This window comes from Falco peregrinus, chromosome 3, assembly GCF_023634155.1.
Source record: "Falco peregrinus isolate bFalPer1 chromosome 3, bFalPer1.pri, whole genome shotgun sequence".
NCBI lineage: Eukaryota > Metazoa > Chordata > Aves > Falconiformes > Falconidae > Falco > Falco peregrinus.
The window spans coordinates 30,937,591-30,951,316 of NC_073723.1; the positions used below are offsets into that span (position 1 = coordinate 30,937,591).

Genomic DNA, 13,726 nt, shown 5'->3' on the forward strand with positions numbered 1-13,726 from the left:
CCAGGCTGGGGGCTGCAGCCCACCGACCTAGGGCAGGCCCGGCCGGGCCCAATGCTGAAGGCCCCATTTCGGGGGGCTCCCCAGCATATGCTGGCAGGGCTTTAAAGCCAGACCTCGGCGTGAGGAGACGGGGCCGGGTCCCGCGTTCCCCTCCTCGCCCGAGCCAGGCAGCGGAGCCGGGCCCCCCACGGCCCCGGGACAGCGCCGCAGCCCGGCGGAGGGGCACAGCCGGCCCGGCAGAGCGCGGGCCGCCGGCCCCTGTGAAGAGGAGGATGAGGGGACCAGGGGAAAAACACGCACCTTCCCCCTGCAGATCGGGCGCCAGCAAGGCCCGGCCCCCTGCCCCCGCCCGGCTGGGACGATGGGGGAGGAGGAGCGTCGGCGCGGTGGAAGGGGCGGGCCCCCGGGCGCGCCGAGGCCGCCTGAAGTAGCGTGGAAGCCGCTCAGGGCCCCGGCCCGGCGCTGCGTTGCGGGGGAGGCCGGGCGTTCCCCCCCCACACGCCTTGCCGGCGGGTCAGGCCGGGCCGCGGCGCCTCGTAGGACCCTCGGAGGCGAGGCGGGCCCGAGCCGCCCCCGGCCTGTCGGGGAGGCGGCCTAAAACCTCGCCACGCACTACCGCCAGCCCTTCCCGGGGAGAAGCGAACGGGCGAGGCGTGAGGCGGCGGCCTGGGGGCTGGGGCCGGGGGGGCGGTGGCGGCGGCGGCGGCTTCCCGCGCTGGGAAAAGCGGCTCCGCGGCGCCTCCCGCACGGGTGACGTTGCGCTCACTGAAGTAAAGGTGTGCTTATAAAAACGCTTAGGTAAATGAGTGCTGCTTCTGTAGGCAAGATCTTAAAATACAGATGTGGGTCTTAACCCGCAAACGCTGAAGCTCTCGATTGGTTCTGTTTAAGTCAGTAGAACCCAGGCGCTTACAGGTGTTTTTAGGATCAAAGCCCTTGGTGCATTTCCAAAAAAGCTGCTGTAGCAGGAAGACAGTGAAGAACTTCACCCTCATTCAACACCCTGTTCCAATATTCATGAACTTTTTGCCCAAGTGAAAGGACTGTCATACCGATGAGCTTTGTGGGGTACCTTGAGGGTGATTTGAAGCGCATGTTACAAGGTAGTGGCTGTCCCTGCCAGCCTGGCTCCTCCACCCATTTGAGGTCACTCGTTTGTATTTTTTCACTTGTATTTTTCAGTGTACCATCTGGATGGTACATTTTTGCGGTTGGGGATGGCCCCTGCTGTACAGCAGGTCACAGAGTGGCGCGTGCAGGTGGGATGCAACAATACCTGGGGTTCCTCTCAAATTGCCCCGGCCTTTGGCAGTCCTGTTCCACTGAGGGTAACAAAGTAACTGTTTAAATAAAAAAAACTACCCAAGAAAATGTCTTTAGAGATCTGCCTACCTGTCTGTTTCCTGTGCATTCTGTATATTCTTTACGTATCACACCCTATAACCTCCAAGTATCTGTCTGGGATTGCATCTCTAGAAATAATTATACACAGTAATTAAGTAGTTATGTGTCACTGTAAGTCATGCAAGCAAATATTCCATCCTCAAAGGTCAGCTGTTGCACCCACAACATCTTGAACTTAACCACCAATGTATACCTTCCTGCTTCCAACGAGAGAAAGAACATGGGACAGGTCTGCATGAGCAAGCTCATGTGAAAACTGTACTTGCAGGATTTGAATTTAGGATTTTGGTTGATTCCTGGGAGTGATTCCTTCTCTCTTCGTTTGCTCCCTTTACAAGTAAGTTCCCAGAACTGGTTTCCCAATAATTTTTCCTGATTACCTTCCTTTGTTAATCCTTCCATAGCTGAAGAGTCACAAGGTTGAGTGATAATAAGCCATCTTTTTCCCCATCATCAAATAGTCACAAGGATGGAGAAATCTTGGCATTGCTGTCATTAATCCTAGGTCAGAGGGAAGAGAGCACACTGTTCATGGCTTTTGTTGTCCTTGCCCAGGAAGCAGTAAGAACAAGTAATGAGTTGTAACAACAAAACCTACCTCTCTACCCCCCAAGCCTCTTCAGCCAGCAACATGCACAAATCTACTTATGGGTTTGAAGCACATCAATACCAACTTAGCCTCAGGAAAGGTATTTCCATCACACCCATCTCTTACATTTTTTTCTCATATTTTGCATTATTCCCTAAATGCATAGTTTTGTTTCCCTTTAGTTTGCAGCTTCAGGACTTTGGGATTGCTGTTATTCCCTCCTCAGGATTGTAATTGCAAATCAGGGAGAGGCTGAAGCTGAGGAGGCCTGTACTCAGTTTCCCAGACTTTATAAGCAACTATGCTGGGCAAAATCCTAGCACCCCTCCACCCCGCCCCATTTACAGAAATCACCTGTGTGACCTATCTTGCATACTTCTGAACTCATTAAGATTATTCAGGTGCTTGAAAGTCCCCGTATGGATGTATCTTTTCAGGACTGCTGTGATTATACTGGTAGGAACAGTGTCAGAGTCAAGAACATAATATTCAAGAAAGGGATTGGATATATATGAATGTCAAAAATAATCAGAATTACCTGATTGTAACTTGGTGCTTCAGGGCATAAACTGGTATCTAACTCCAGGAAAGGGGAATTAACTCTAATGTGAGGACAGATGACAATTCTTACTGCTGGATTTTTTTCCACTTTCTGTTATGCCATACATGAAGCAACTGGTAGAGTGTGCTGTTAGGCACAGGAATACTGCCTGAATGGATCCTGAATCCCTTCTGATAGGCCTGTCACTTGGTACCATGCTTTACCCTGCACAGAATGGGGGTGATGGTTGATGCTATTTTGTTGTGCTTTGCTTTTCCAGTCTGTTTAGGCTGCATGTTTTTTGGAGCAAGGACTACTTTGGTAGAGCTCTGAAATTTATTAAGTCTCTAGAATGTGAACATATTAAAATAACAAGAAAAAAATCACCAGCGTATTCACATATTAATTATTATGCAAAGTAGGGAGGGGGAGGGAAGAAAGTACAAGATTCCTTTGAAAAGCTGCCAGCACAGGTCCAAACACAAAAGGTGTTTGAAGTGGGAACACACTGTACCAGCCTGAAGGAATTACCAATATACCAGTTACCCTTGTTTAGAAGCATGCTCTCAGTTTTAATTTTATGACATTTATTTTACCAAAGCATTTTGTTTTTTGACACAGTCTCCCAAAAGTCTCCTCCAGGTCCACATTTTTCAGTACCACTAGAAGGTGTATTCTTCATTTAAAGTTTTTCTTTGTTGTTTTGCACTGCAGGCAGATAAATATGGACTGCTAATTAGTGCAAAATTCAGCTTTTATTTCCTCTTATTTTTCAGTTAAAGGAGCTGAAAAGAAATATTCCTAAGTTTCCAAGAAGCACTGTTTTTCAGTTCTTCCTAGGAAGAAGTGTTCGAGCTTGGCCCTGACTTTTATGTCTTTCCATTTATGCATCCTGGCAGCAAATAACTATATCCTAATAGTGCATCGAATGGGGAAGAAGACAGGGACATTGTGAAAGAAAAACATCAAGCACCTCATGGCATGTATTCTTATACATGGTTCTCCTAGCTTTTCCTCTGCTGTGTCAGAGTCTCAGGTTTTTTCAGGTGTCAAGAGCAGCATCAGCCCAGAGCAGAGCGTCTGCCAGCAGTGGGTTGGTAGGGCATGCTTGCTTGGGACACATCTCAGCTGGGGCCTGGCCGGTGCAATACAGGTTCACTGTCAGAAGTCAGCATTAGTTGCCCTGAGTTTCTGTGCATTCTCATACTAAGTTGATGTAAGCTAATAAAATTCAGCCTCTCCTGCTAAAGTGGAATCTCCTCTCTGAACAACACAAGCCAACATACAGCTACTAGCAAAATGCCACTGCATAAGTGCTCCAAGAATGCAGCAATGTTGGCAGATGCAAGCTCTGGGTCCTTACCCAGAGAGCAGCAGCCCTTCTGCTGTTACAGCCTCTTGCAGCAAGGGCATGCAGCAGCTCAAAAAAGCAGTCATGAACACACATGCTCCAGCAACATAAAAATGCCAGGAACTCGTGACTCCACAAAAGTTACAGCAGCACAATTTGCTAGTAAGACATAGCCCGGCAGTGTTAACTTCTCATGCAGAATACTACAAGTTTACTTACAGGGGCCATGGCTTGAGAAGCCACAGAAACTTTTTTGTTAAGCATTAGTGGAAAGTGTTCCCACTTGAATCTCCTTATAAATGTGTGACTTGTGCTGCCATGGGCAGAGAGCAGAGCACAGGCGCCTGATGTAAAACCAGAGATGCGAGGAGCCCTCTCTGTGCATTCCTATGGATCTCCAGTCTTCAGGTAGCAATTGGTCCAGCAATATACATGAGTCTTCCTTCACTCCTGTGTCTACAAAGCAAAGGTATTTGGATGCCTAACATCAATTATCATGCATTTGCATTTAAAATACATTGAATACTGCTCTAAATAACTTTCCTTATGATGAAGGAATTAAGTTATAAATAGTTTCTCTCAGCAGCTCTCTCCACTACAGCTTGGTATTATTCATCTCAGTATTTTCTGTGAGGATAAAATCCAAGTTCAACTTATTCAGCACATACTTGTCCCAAACAAGTTTAAATCCATAGATACTTGGAAAAATGCAGATAAAATACACCATTTATTTCTGGATATATGGACACAGCGTAAAGGGAATGTCACCCCTACTGCGTACCAAAGCAGCCCTTTTTTCATAACACGCCTACCGTAATGGTGAGTTCCAAGTTCAAAGGACATCTAGTGCAACCCCACCACCCCGCATGAAAACAGTTACTCCTTAGGCACAGCTTGGGCTGGGTTGGACTGTGTTGAACACATTACAGACTGTCTTCATACAGGATGAGCCAATATAATATACATTTCACAGAGGCAGATGGGAGGCTGAGCGGGAGTGTGACTTCTCTGTGTAATGCTGCTTCAGCCAGCCATTGTGCCGGGGAGGGGAGCGTTCTTGGAGTGGCAGATACTAGACAGATGGACGTAAATTGAGTGCCAAAATAGCTTGTTACCATCTGAACAGGCCCGAAAGTGAGAGGTGTTTGATTTTGTGTTGGGTTTTGAATGCAAACAGACACAACTCCCCACTGAGTGTGTGGATTCATGCTTTGAGACGCAGCTTCACCAATATCTCATTCTAGGTTTAACTACAAGATGCTGAACAGACTGCTCAAATCAAGCAGAGATAATATAACATTAACCATTTAAACTTAAAAATAATCTGATTCTGTAAGACAGCTAATGTGTTACTATCAAAACTAACTAAAGCCTTGGAGTCCTCCTTTAATCCACTATTGGTATACATTAGAAGATGGTGTAAGTCTTACTCAAATTTGCAAAGTCTGTCTTATCAGTTTCAAAGCTTTGGTACACTTACTGAAAAGTGAAAAGCTGATATACTAAGAACTTGTGTGAAAGAATATGTTGCTTATTGAAGGACAGGTACAGTATTTCTTAGAATCTAGAAGAGTCAGAACTAAACAAGTCTATGGATTCAGGAGCTGCATTAAAAGTCCCATCAAGACAGGCTGAAGTAAAAGTCTACTTAGCTTTTAGTGGTTCAATGTGTGTTATAAAAAGACTGGCAGACAAAAATTGATGATTTCTACTACCAGAGCTGTTACAAAAATCAAACCATGAATTGGGAGAAGTAACATGGCTGAGCACCTGTAACCAGTTTTTGAGATGATAAAAATCTTTAGGCTCTTTGACAGCTCTTCTGTAAGTATAAAATTCTCTTTTTTTTTTTTTTCCCCCCAGGCTTTTTTTTACAAAACCACTTAGAAGCTGAAAAGGCAGGAAAGCTTGTACGCTTCCAACCTGTAGGAAAAAAGAAGAAAGGTTGAGACCTACTGGTTTTAAGTCTTAACAGACATTGTGATTGGAATTGCTCAGTTCAATTCAGTAACTAGCAAAAATGCTTTTGCCTAATAAGTAAGTTACTTCCAATAATTACATATGCTTTAAAGTAAAAATGTTTTTGCTAACCTTTGTTCTGATGTGCTTGATATTTTTTATTTTATAAGAAGTGCTAATTTTATGCATTCTTTTAATGAATCTCAATTTCCATTGAAAAGCAAGTTGAAACAAATAAAAACTATAAACTGAATCAGCTGGTATCTATTCACCAATTTTAACATAACAGAATGGAAAAAGTAGAATATAAAAACAGAAGTTAAGCTTTGCAATGGCATAAGTATGTAAATAGTGTGTGCTCCTGCAGAGCAAAATACTGTAAGGATGAAATTAAATTACATGTTAATAAGTCATCTTGTTTACCAGCCAATGAAAACCAATTTTCTTTAGGAAAATATCTGAGCACATGCAAAACAAACTGAAAGCTGATGATTTAAAGACAGGTTTCTTGCTACTGCTTTGATTGTAGTTAACAATTTAAGCTGACTGTGATTCTCAGGGAAGGTTTTCCTACAGGATGGAGCTCAGATAATGAAGATTTACTAGAACTGCTCCTGAAGCCTTGCCTCACCACCACGAAGGTGACACAGCCGCTAGCCTGGCAGTGAGGCACCGGGTCAAGGTCAGGTCCTTCATTCAAGCTTTTCGGTCTGAGCAGGAGGTAAGCCAGGCCCTCAGCCATCTGAGACTTGGCCCCAAAAGCTGTTCCTTCCCAAGAGGAAGTTTTTCCCCAAGTCAGCATTAACTCAGCTGGCACTGTGGGCTGGTACAGAAGGAAGCACATGCTCCACTTCTCTTCCTTTCACAAGAGACTTTTCTCTTAGCTCTGTGGTAACGAAAATTATAGGGACGAGTGATGAAAACTGAACTTTGAACTGTTTTACATTCTTTCAGTACTGGTTAGTGTGACGGTTTTTGACTACTCTCCTGCCGCTATATTTAGAGAGGGGAGTAGGAAGAAGATGAGCGCTAGTATTATGGGTTATGACACAGAAACATCAAAAAGTAAGCCTGCATTTCTGTTTGGTATCCTCTGGGGAGCCAGAGTGTTTAGAGAATGCTCCTGTTCCACCACAGGAACTCATGAAAATGGGCACCAAACTTTTTTTAGACTCTGGGACCACATATGGCCGTACAAGGTGGGTGGGTAACTAGGACACAGAACTTTTTCCTCCACTGAGCTTAGTTTCCCACCACAAGATAAGCTTCAAGTAGCTTGTCTGGTGGGATTATTGTTCCTTATACGTCAGTGCTTGGATTTAAAAGAGGAAAAAAAATCAGAAGCTTCCTCTGCATTCAACAAATCAACAAAAGATCCATGGGAAAAACATTGCATAATGCCCCAGAAGAAATCTAAATGAATTAAAGTCACCCCCTACAGAGAACTTGGGCTCTGTTTATTTTCAACAAACTATTACAGGTTTTGCAATATTTTTCTGGAAGTTTTTCACAAGCATTCCTGCTTCCTCTCACTCCAGGCCAGGGCTGAACTGCCAGGCTGGAGGAATTCTTTGGACCTGACCTTCAGTCATGAGAGACAGCGGCCCTCCGCCCCAGCCCAACTACAGCACAGATTTTAAGCTGCAACATGAATTAAAAAACTTGAGAGCTGTGCAGGCTACACCATAAACACATTCGCTATCGAAGGAGTTAGGGGCGGTGAAAACTTGACATCTCCCAAGCATAGAAAAGAAACAAAAAGTTGCTTCAATACACAATGGCACATCTCAACTGCAAAGCCCTGGCTGCATCTCATCCATTTCTTCCCACCTCCTACGGACAGCCCAGACCCTTCCAATTGCAATGCAGCACCCTAACTGCTGCCTCCTGCCACCCTCCCGGCACCTCCCGTGGGCAGCAGCAGGCGTGCGGGGTCACCCCTGCGGGTCTGCGGCCCGTTTTGCTGCAGCAGCTCCTCTGCAAAGCCACTGGCAGCCGCTGCAACAGGCAGCACAGATCTCGGATGCGCTGGGAAGCTGTGTGCAACCAAGAGCGTCTCTCAGGATGTGACACCAACACCTGCCCACTCTCTTGACTACAGATCCTCTCCGTTAAGAGTGAATTCAGTGCGATGGCACAGCTCAGGAAAACAAAATGCCTTGCAACTTCAGTGGAAAACATGGGTCTGTCAGGGCAGCTTCTCCTCCTGCCTTCCTTCCACTCACCCCAAATTAATGCCTGTAGCTCTACACAGGCCCTGTCCCACCGCCCTCCCTCCCCTCCCTGCCCCCACACCTCCCTGCCAGAAACCAAGCTCACATACTGTGAGTGCACAGAGCATTATTCAGATTTCCACCCACGTGAGCAGCTACTCTGCACATCCGATACACATTTGAAATTGGTTCACAAGGGTCAGGGCAGGAGCCCACGTTTCCATTTCTAGCTCTACTGAGCTTAAGTTTTATCATTTGTTTGTTTTCAAGGCAAAAAAATACACAGCTTATTTCACTGGGGAAGAAATCTCAGCAAAGCATCTTTTCCACTGGCAGGGTTGGGTTACATCTCCCCCACTCCCACCCACACAGCTGAACCCAGCGCCTGGTCAGCCCAGTCAGGAGGAAATGAAATGCACATGTCAGCGTCCCCCTCTCCTGCTCCAGTTCCTTCGTAAAACCGCTCTTCGGCTTCAGCCACGAATCATCCCAGGACCAGAAGGCATGCCCGGGAGGGGGATACTTGCTGTATCTTCTCTCAGACAAACTGTGCAGCAAAGTCATGCTTCCTCAGCCTGAAGAACGTTTTGGAAAAGCATTGCTCTAAAAATTTACAGCACAGAATTTTCACACTAAGGTTCAGAGCCCTGTGATACACAGGCAAGAGCTTAAATTTGACAAAATTAATATTAAAGCTCATTAAAAATAGAGAACAATATTGCAAATTCCTTAAAGGAAATGATGTCAGTTTGATTAAGCAAGGGCTAAGCAACAAATACAACTGATTGCAAGTTTAAAAAGAATTGCTGTATTATTTCCATCTGTAAGAGTAATAGTTTCCTTAAGAGATCTTTTCCCTCTCAAATTCCTTTTCCCTTGTTGTTTGTTTATGTCCTGGTTTTGGCTGAGTTAATTTTCTTCTTAGTAGCTGCTGTGTTTTGGATTTAGTATGAGAACAATGTTGATAACACACTGATGTTTCAGTTGTTGCTAAGTAGAGCTTACTCTACATTAAGGACTCGCCAAGTTCCCCATGCTTTGCCGGTGGGGAGGTGCACAAGGAGCCGGGAGGGAGCAGAGCCAGGGCAGCTGACCCGAACTAGCCACAGGGATGTTCCATACCACAGATAATCATGCTCAGTATATAAACTGGGAGGAACTGGCCACGGGCTGCTAATCACTGCTGGGGGACTGGCTGGGCATCGGTCAGCAGGTGGCAAGCAATTGTATTGGGCAACAATTGTTTTTTCCTTGGATTTTCTTCTTATTGTTGTTGTTCTTTTTATAAGTATTATTACACTTCAATTATTAATTTTTTCTTATTTCAACCCACAAGTTTTACCTGTTTCCGATTCTCCTCCCCATCCCACCAGAAGTGGGAGAGTGAGGTAGCAGCTGGGTGGTACTTAGTTGCCAGCTGGTGTTAAACCACAACAGCTTACTTGAGCAAAGAATATAATATTCAGCATACTTTGATCATCTCACACCAACAGTTTTTGTTTAATGTTTATCTGGATACTTATTTGCTTACAAAAGTTTCCTGTATTCCATATGTTGCTTAAAAATAGTATCTGTAATTTAAAACAGCACTCCACCATCATTTCAATACATGGCTCCAAAAGAACGAAAGAACAACTAGCCAAAGTTACAAATAAGCTATTCTCTTATTAGGAGATACAAGAGGACAGTTTTGGTTTTAATTTAATTTGTCTTAATTCAATGAAGTGCAACGCTCAAAGTGAAGAAAAAGCTGCCTATGCAGCCTGTAAACATGATCCCAAACTCACTTGTAAAGCTGGCAAGCAGGAGCATCAGGAACTCAACCTCTGAAGTTATTTTTCTATGAATAAAGCAAAGGCGAGAGACTTCTTTTAACATAAGCATTACATTACTTGCGTTGGCCTTCATTTGCAAAGAATCTAAGAGGAAATAACCATTTATAACTCAGGGTGAATGAAAGCAGACTGGCATTTTGATAAACAGTGGAGCTCATCAATCACAAGGAAATGCCTTGTGTATCAGGTCGCGGAGGACTTTCAGAGCTGGTACAGTGTCTCCAGCAGAGAAGAGCCAGAGGTCTCTAGGAAAAGCCATCCCAGAGGTACAGATGCTGCTGGCTAGCTGCAGGCAGGCAGCGCAGCATCCACAGCCTGGCACCGAGACTCCCAGCTGCCCAGCAACATCCACGAGTAGCCAGAGCATTGCTAGAAACACATCCAGGAAGCGGAGAACAAAAGAGAAGCAAAACCAAAGACCAACTCATGCTAGGGAGCCTCACATGAGAGATGCATATTCAGCTGCTGATTTCTTCTGAACAGCATTGCTGGAAGCCAGGTGTCTGCATCAGCCTGGTTTTGAGACCGATGAAAACTGAACCGAAGTTTACAATTGAGATGATAGCTCTGATAGGGAAAAATTCTAATAGTATGGTTTGGCACTGAAAACAGAAAGGCAAAGAGATCACGAGATGATAAATGCTACCATCACGCCTACTGCATGCTGAAGAAGTTTCAGGTTTTAGTTAGGGAGGGTGGGAGCACTGTGATACTTTAAGTCCGTGTACATAGCTGAAGCATTAAACCTCTCCTGCATGTAACAGAGCAGATAATGGAAGTGTAGGGGAAAGAAAGGCGAGTGGTGAAATAGAGCTGAAACTTTACCATCGCTTCTGCCTGTAAGCAGATGCAGGAAGAACCAGACAAGCGTAATATTTGGTAGCCTGCATAATTACTAGTGTCTGCGTTGGATAAAGTGTCCTGTACGTTAAGTATAGAGGCAGAGTCTAACCTATATAAATAAAAAGAAAACAGCTTCTTAATATCAATTTGCTGAAGAAGGAGGAGACAATTTATCTGGTGTTTAATATTTACAGCTATACTTACAGTGATATTCATTGCATCCTTAAAGAAAATTCAGATCTACTACCTTAAGCGAAGTGGGCTTCAAAAAACTGGATGTCAGACTGTACAAATAAAGTATTAGTTTAGGCATGGTAGACTTTATTTTGGCACTTTAACAAATGCTTTATTTTACAGCAGTGGCACAGCATTTGCCAGAAATTTTCTTTTCTTGGCACAGTTATTTCAAGCAGTTATTTTACTAATTGAATTTCACTAAATATTGCACAATAAGATATACCTGTTAAATTCTTACCCTGTTTTTACTTGTTGAACTTTTATGGCTTTGAAAAACTTGCCAGTAAGTATAAGTAATTTAAAAAGCAATATATTAAATATTTTAGCACAGGATAGCATTTGTTTGTTCCTAAATGACCACTGAACTTGGGACAGCAACAAATACAAGTTACGCAACTCTTATCTGAAGAGCTACCAGATCTTATTTACAATACATTGCCATTTCTGAGAAGCAGTTCAGCTTGACATCCTGAACACCTACAGTTTGGAAATCTCAAAAATAAAAAATGAGGAGGTTAACAGAGCAGAAGACGAAGCCATTTGTCTGTTACAAAGCATAATATAAGGAGGCAGACTATCGTCTTCTCCATGTGTCCCTCTATCCAACACCTATCTGAGGTCTAAGCAACAAAGCCTTTTCTCTTCTACTCGGAATATTTCTTTCTTCTCTATGAAGATATTCCACTTGTCAACTCTTCTGCCGGAGTCCGAGTAGAATAAACCCAAATTCTCCAAAAGGATGGGGAAAAAACAAACCCAAACAACAAATCAAAAACCAATATACACAATAAATGAACCCAGGTACTCCTTTGAATTTTACAGTACGGAAAACAACATTTGCAGGAAGAATAGGTCTGTGTCAATACTGCCATTAAATATTATGCAAAGGTCAAAAGACTCATAACTCATACACCAGATGCAAGACTTAAACATTCCTGCTTTTCTCCACCACTTCAGCAATACATCTGGTCCAAGGATCAGCATGATCAACAGGCTTTTTTTTTTTTTTTTTTTTTTTTTTTGTCTGGATTTTGAAGAGCTAATAGTTGTATTCTGTGACATTAAAACATAAGCATGTAGACATAAAATGAAAAGCATACAAAATTATATCACAATGGAATTCTCAGTATTAGGCCACATGATTTATTCAGTAGTGTTTATGTTCCCAAATTACAATTATGTCTATCCATGTAGGACTACAAAAGTTACCATTAGAATTGTCTGTGCTTATAAAATACCAACATTTTCTTTTACTGTTATATACTCATTAACACCAGTCTGCGACAAGTCACATATAATCATAGGCACTTCAAAGGCTTTAAAAGACGTTTACAACTTAAATGCATTTTTAAAGAACAAAAATTTAAACCCCTACTTGTACCTTCAGATTGCAAATAATTAACAAATACAGTGGCCATAGAAATCTGCAGCAACTTCTCAAAATACTGTTAGAGTCTTTGGGTTTGCTTAGGTTTGTCAGTAGCTTACTCCAAATCTTCCTCACAGGAGATTTGTTTAGTAAGAATACGACTATACAGTTTGTAGTAATAATCCAATTTTACACATTAATTTGCTGTTACAAATCTCACTGAAGCTACAGGTACGCTGAGAAACAATGCAAAGTGTAAAATTGATATCCTGACACAAATTTATACAAAGTGGAGGTTAAAGTTTACATAGCTGAAAAATTACATTTACACTAAAAGTTACTGTTATCTGAATTATCTGAAGACAAATTGCACCATGACAACTACAAAAAGGCATTTTGTGGAAACAGATAAATTAATGAAATAAGAACTAACTTGTAAGATCAATCTGAGACATGCCGACAAAAATTAAACAACTTTCATTGAACCATAGGATAAAACAATAATTTTCATTATTTTATATTTATGCATAAAGTTTTAAAAATGATTCAGTGAACATCAATGGTTTTATAAAATAATGCTTTGCCACTGTTATTCACAGAACACTGCAAATGTTAAGTTTTAATTTTACATTTTTAAAGGAATACATGGAAAGTTTTAAATACAATGGGATTTTATCATAAAGGTGCCGTAATGGCTCTTTAATGAAAAACAAAAAAAAAATCTTCATTATTCTATGCAAAAGCTTTATTTAAAAAAGTTCAGTGATCTCATAAATAGAGACACTAAATAGGAATTTCATGCGTAAAACTCCTTAGTAGGTGCCTTTTGATAGGCAGCACAGGATGGTTTACGTTCACCAAGGTCGTAACTGCCTTCATCCTTCTTTCTCATGCGATATACCAGCAGCAGGATAAGGAAGATTGCGAAAAGAAAACCAATAACTCCACCAGCAATAACAGCTGTAATCAAAGAAACAAAGATTCACAATATGCCAGAAAAACAAGTTTAGCATCATGTTTCTTCTTCATCTCACACTATCAGTCCGTCATTATTTTCAAGTTATGCAACTGTCTTGATTATTAGTACCCTGAAATATATTCTCAGAAAGCCTGTTTGTGTTTATGAAGGCAATCACTTAAAAGGGCATTCCACCTACAAGTCAGTGATCCAACAACCCACAGTTCTAAAAAGGTTATTAAAAGTTTTCCAAATCCTCAATTAGAAAGCCACCAATACTGCCAGAGCATAAAGTTGTCTTAATTTACAATAATAACATTTAAGTTTCTTTCAAACTCATTTTCAACAGTTAACATTTTCCGCCTTAAAAGAACTATTTTGTTACACTGGCTAAGAAATGAGTTTTCTCTTTTCTCCATCAGTTTTC

General features: G+C 42.5%; 2 protein-coding genes across 4 annotated transcripts in view; both read right to left on the reverse strand.

The window, feature by feature from the left end:
- CPQ (carboxypeptidase Q) overlaps positions 1-498 on the reverse strand; it is a 163,767-nt gene extending 163,269 nt beyond the window's left edge. Inside the window, exon 1 of one of the 2 annotated variants that reach the window (XM_055800301.1) lies at positions 301-498. The gene's annotated coding sequence lies outside the window, so the exon portion shown is untranslated. The remainder of the gene's footprint in view (positions 1-300) is intronic. The other variant, XM_055800300.1, reaches the window with a different exon arrangement.
- A 10,537-nt stretch (positions 499-11,035) lies between these two features.
- Positions 11,036-13,726, reverse strand: part of SDC2 (syndecan 2) — a 60,571-nt gene continuing 57,880 nt past the window's right edge. For both annotated transcript variants that reach the window (XM_055799109.1, XM_055799108.1), the window contains exon 5: positions 11,036-13,301. In XM_055799109.1, the coding sequence (XP_055655084.1) occupies positions 13,138-13,301 (164 nt within the window). In that variant the 3' untranslated portion in view covers positions 11,036-13,137. The remainder of the gene's footprint in view (positions 13,302-13,726) is intronic.